Consider the following 3,601-nt stretch of genomic DNA (forward strand, 5'->3'; position numbering starts at 1 on the left):
GGGGAGAACGCAGCGCGCAGGCGCGCAGCCCCCGCCCGGCGGGCTTTGCGCGCGGACCTCCGCACGCACCGCGCGCGCGGAGCACGTGGCCCGGGGCTGCCGAGTGCGCCCCTGACCCTGGAGACCCGGAGCGTGCGGGCTGCGCTGGCCCTGCCGCTAAGCAACTTGCGCGCCCGTCTCTCCAGGTCTCTCGACGTCCCCACCACAGGCCTCGACGCTTAGGCCTTCGTCTATGCATTTGGCGGGCAAAGTCCCGCGGGAGGCCGTCCCGAAGTCCACGGGGATTTCTCTGTCCCGCAGCCCGAGGCCGTCGGGGACGCGCTCCACGCGCTATTTATTGCTCCCGGCGGGAAATCACCTAGAAGGAACGCGGACGTCCGACTGGGGAGGGCCGACCCTCCACCCCCGAACTAGTTCCCGGGCTGGACCCAGAGGGGGCCGGCTGGAGCCTTTGCGGAGGAGATCCCAGTCGCCAGCTCCACTCCGCAGGGGGAGTCACCCCTGGGAGAGAGCCAGAGGTGACGCCAGGGGCACAGAGGTTAAGGAGACGCCAAGGTGACTCGTCCCCGTAGGGGCACGAAAGAGGCGAGAACAAGAGCCTCAAGGTAAAAAAAAAAAAAAAAAAAGAAGAAGAAGAAAAAAGAAAAAAGCCGATCTGCCTTAAAGTGCCGCGCTCCCGGCGAGGGCGGAGACGCTCGCCGCGCGGGCCGCGGGAACTACCCGGCGCGCAGGAGCAGAACTGCGCCAAACGCGCAAGACCTCAAAACTGAGGACAGTGAACCCGCAGCACCCATCTCCCGAACACCCCTGGCGCCCGGCTCGACCCCGCAACGGGGCAGCCGCGGCCACAGCTTTTGTTCGCCCGCGTCGCCTCCGGAGCGGCCGCGCACACGGTGCTTCCCGGGCAGCCGCGGGGGGCGCCCATCGTCGCCCCGGCGCGCCGTTCCTTCACTTTCCGTTTCCTCCCCAACGGCGCGTGGGCTCGCCTCCTCCACAGCCAAACCCGGCACCGCGATTACTGAAGCTGGGCGGCTGCTCCCGGAGCTTTCTCCCCGGAGGACGCCTACCCCCGCCCTCCCGCAGGGCCCCCAGTGCGGAGGAGACCTTCACACCTCCGCGCAGACAATCGACGTCGCGGCCGGCTGACCCGCTGCCCTACTCCGCGTTATCAGAGCTTAGTCCCGATAAACCTCCTAGGGCCCACTGCAGGCGCGAAACGAGGCGGCCCGGCTCCGAACAAAGAGCAGCGCCGCCGGCGGGCGCTCGCTGCGGAGCCGCCACTTCCCGCAGCCGATCCGCGCCTGCAACGCGCCCCCCCCAGCACTTCCGATTCCAAACGCGCTCGAGTTTCAAAGTTATTTCCGTGCGCCCTGCGGGCTGACGACCCCGAGCCCGGCCCCTCTACTCCCGCCACCGTTCAGACGAGTCACAAACAAGTTTCAAGAGCTGTGCAACACCCGTCACTCGAGCCCCTCAGCCTCCGCGCCCGCCCCCGGGGACCCCGAGGGCACCCGGCCCACTCCTCGATGGGCATCACGTCTGCCCGCGGCGCTTCCCGCCCCCTCCCCCGCACACAAAAGAGTGGGCTGCCGGGGGGCCTAGGCCGGGGGCGAGCAGTCTCTCCACACGAAGAAACGACAACGGGCTTGGGGCACCCCAGACGCCGCGCGCCAAACACCGCTCCGGCGGCAGCCTTCGGCCCCGAAGGGGCGGGCGGCGTCCAGCCTCACCTTGGTGGTGATCTCGGAGCTGGTGTCCACGGCCGCGTCTGACATGATGGGGCACGCCGGTGATCCGATGCAGCGGATTAGAAAGAAAGCGAGAGTTCGAGGACTCTGGCGACTAAGCTGCCGGAGTCCTGGGTGGCGAAGGAGACGCGCGGCGGAGGTGGTTGCGGCGAACGCAGAGCCGGACGCAGGAACAATGCAAAGATGGCTTTTCAGAGCAGCCAGTGGGGAACTCACGCGGCGCCAGAACCTTTAATATAGATTAGTGGGCGGCGCTCGGCCTCCTCTGCCCGAATACTATTGGCTGAACACTGGGAGCGGGCGCTCGCTCATTGGCTCGATTCCGAACAATGGGCAAGCGTGCTTAAAGCGGCAGTGCCTTGGTGCGTCCCGCGCTGCGCAGTCGCCGGCCGCACTGTCATTCAGGGCCTCAGTTTGCCGGGTCTCGGCGGCGCCGGCGCCTTGGGGGAGGGGCGCGTGAGCGCGCTCCGAGCGCGCGCTCCCGCAGCTGTTTTGCTAGGGCTGCTGACGCAGAAAGCCAAAGCGCGGCAAAGCTGCCCGCCCAGCCCCCCGTCCTCCCCTCCCCGCTGCTGCTCGGAAGGAGGGGGAGCGAGGGGGAGGGAAGAGGAGGCGGCGGCAGGCGCGCACGACGACTGCCAGCGAGGGGGAGGGGAGGGGAGGGGAGGGCCGGGTGCTGGGCTGCGCTCGCCCGGGGCGGTGCCCTGTGCTGTGCCCGGGGAGGTGCCCGCCCCCCGCCCCTGGGCACCTTCGATCAAGAATTGTCCCAGGGCAAGTGGGCGGAAGCCCTGCGACTAGCATTGAGCGCGTGAGGCCGAGACCCGGGCTCCTAGGCCGCCCGGTCTCTGCGTCGTCAACATCCTCTGCCCAGCCCCTCACGCCCCGAGTCTATGAAGAGGTGACCCCTTTGCCCACCGTTAGCCCCGGGGTTGGCCGCCTGAGCCAACCGGCGACCGGGCTCCGTGCCAACCACACACTCTGGGGTTCATGCTTCGAGGGGACCCGTGGGCCGGTTCAGGCTCCTGCCTTCGAACCGGACAGCCCACGGGCGTCGCACCACACAGCGGTCTCCGCAGTCCAGAGCATTGGACAGCGCCTGCCCCGGGAGGTCACTGCCATCGTGACAGCCTCGGGGAGCCTCCTTCCAGGGCACGCCATCGAGTCTACCCTCTCTCACCGCTCTTAAGGGGCTGCGAGGGGCACATGAGCTTATACACCGAGAGTTTCCTGGGAAAAATCGTCCTTTAGACCAGTTGGACTAGTCCTTGGGGACTCCTTGAAGTTTGGGGCGCCATTTAAGGAACCACGCGGAGCCCTGAGAAGGGAACCATCAAGGCGCCACACTCAAGATGGCGCCAGGCTCGGCAAGCGTGGCGTGACGTGGCGATCCGATCACGCAAGCGGTCAGAAAGCCGCAGGCTGCAGCCTCCTTATTACAACCGCACTTGGCTGTTGAGCTAAGAAACCAACCGTGTAGAAAGAAAGATTCGAAAAGGTGAGAAAATGTTCCAGAAAAATAAATAAATAAATAACGGTGCCGCACTCAACATGGCGACAGATAGGGTTCATCCCCGTGTTGCCGCAAGGGGGCGCCCGACACGGAAGGCGGGACTCCGGAGAAACGGGCGCGCACTGGCTGAGAGTGGCGGGCGAACACAAAGTTGACGCTTTGCGTCCTGCCATTGGCAGGTTCTGCTGTCCGTCTCTTGGGGCCGGCGATCTGGGAATGGAGAAAACCCGGAGTCTTAAGTCGTGTAGGGACGGATGCCAAAGCCGGTAGAGCTTCAAGTGAGGAACGGGAGGAGAGACTTGTTTCTCTTAGGTCGGGGACTCGCCGATCCCATTCCCATCTCGAG

At 66.1% G+C, this 3,601-nt stretch overlaps 1 protein-coding gene across 2 annotated transcripts in view; it reads right to left on the reverse strand.

Annotated features, from left to right (window-relative positions):
* PTMA (prothymosin alpha) overlaps positions 1-1,969 on the reverse strand; it is a 4,960-nt gene extending 2,991 nt beyond the window's left edge. Inside the window, exon 1 of one of the 2 annotated variants that reach the window (XM_029933598.1) lies at positions 1,731-1,969. In XM_029933598.1, coding sequence (XP_029789458.1) covers positions 1,731-1,775 — 45 coding nt within the window. In that variant the 5' untranslated portion in view covers positions 1,776-1,969. The remainder of the gene's footprint in view (positions 1-1,730) is intronic. The other variant, XM_029933599.1, reaches the window with a different exon arrangement.
* Between the last annotated feature and the right edge of the window lie 1,632 nt (positions 1,970-3,601).

This window comes from Suricata suricatta, chromosome 3 (assembly GCF_006229205.1).
Source record: "Suricata suricatta isolate VVHF042 chromosome 3, meerkat_22Aug2017_6uvM2_HiC, whole genome shotgun sequence".
Taxonomy (NCBI): Eukaryota; Metazoa; Chordata; class Mammalia; order Carnivora; family Herpestidae; genus Suricata; species Suricata suricatta.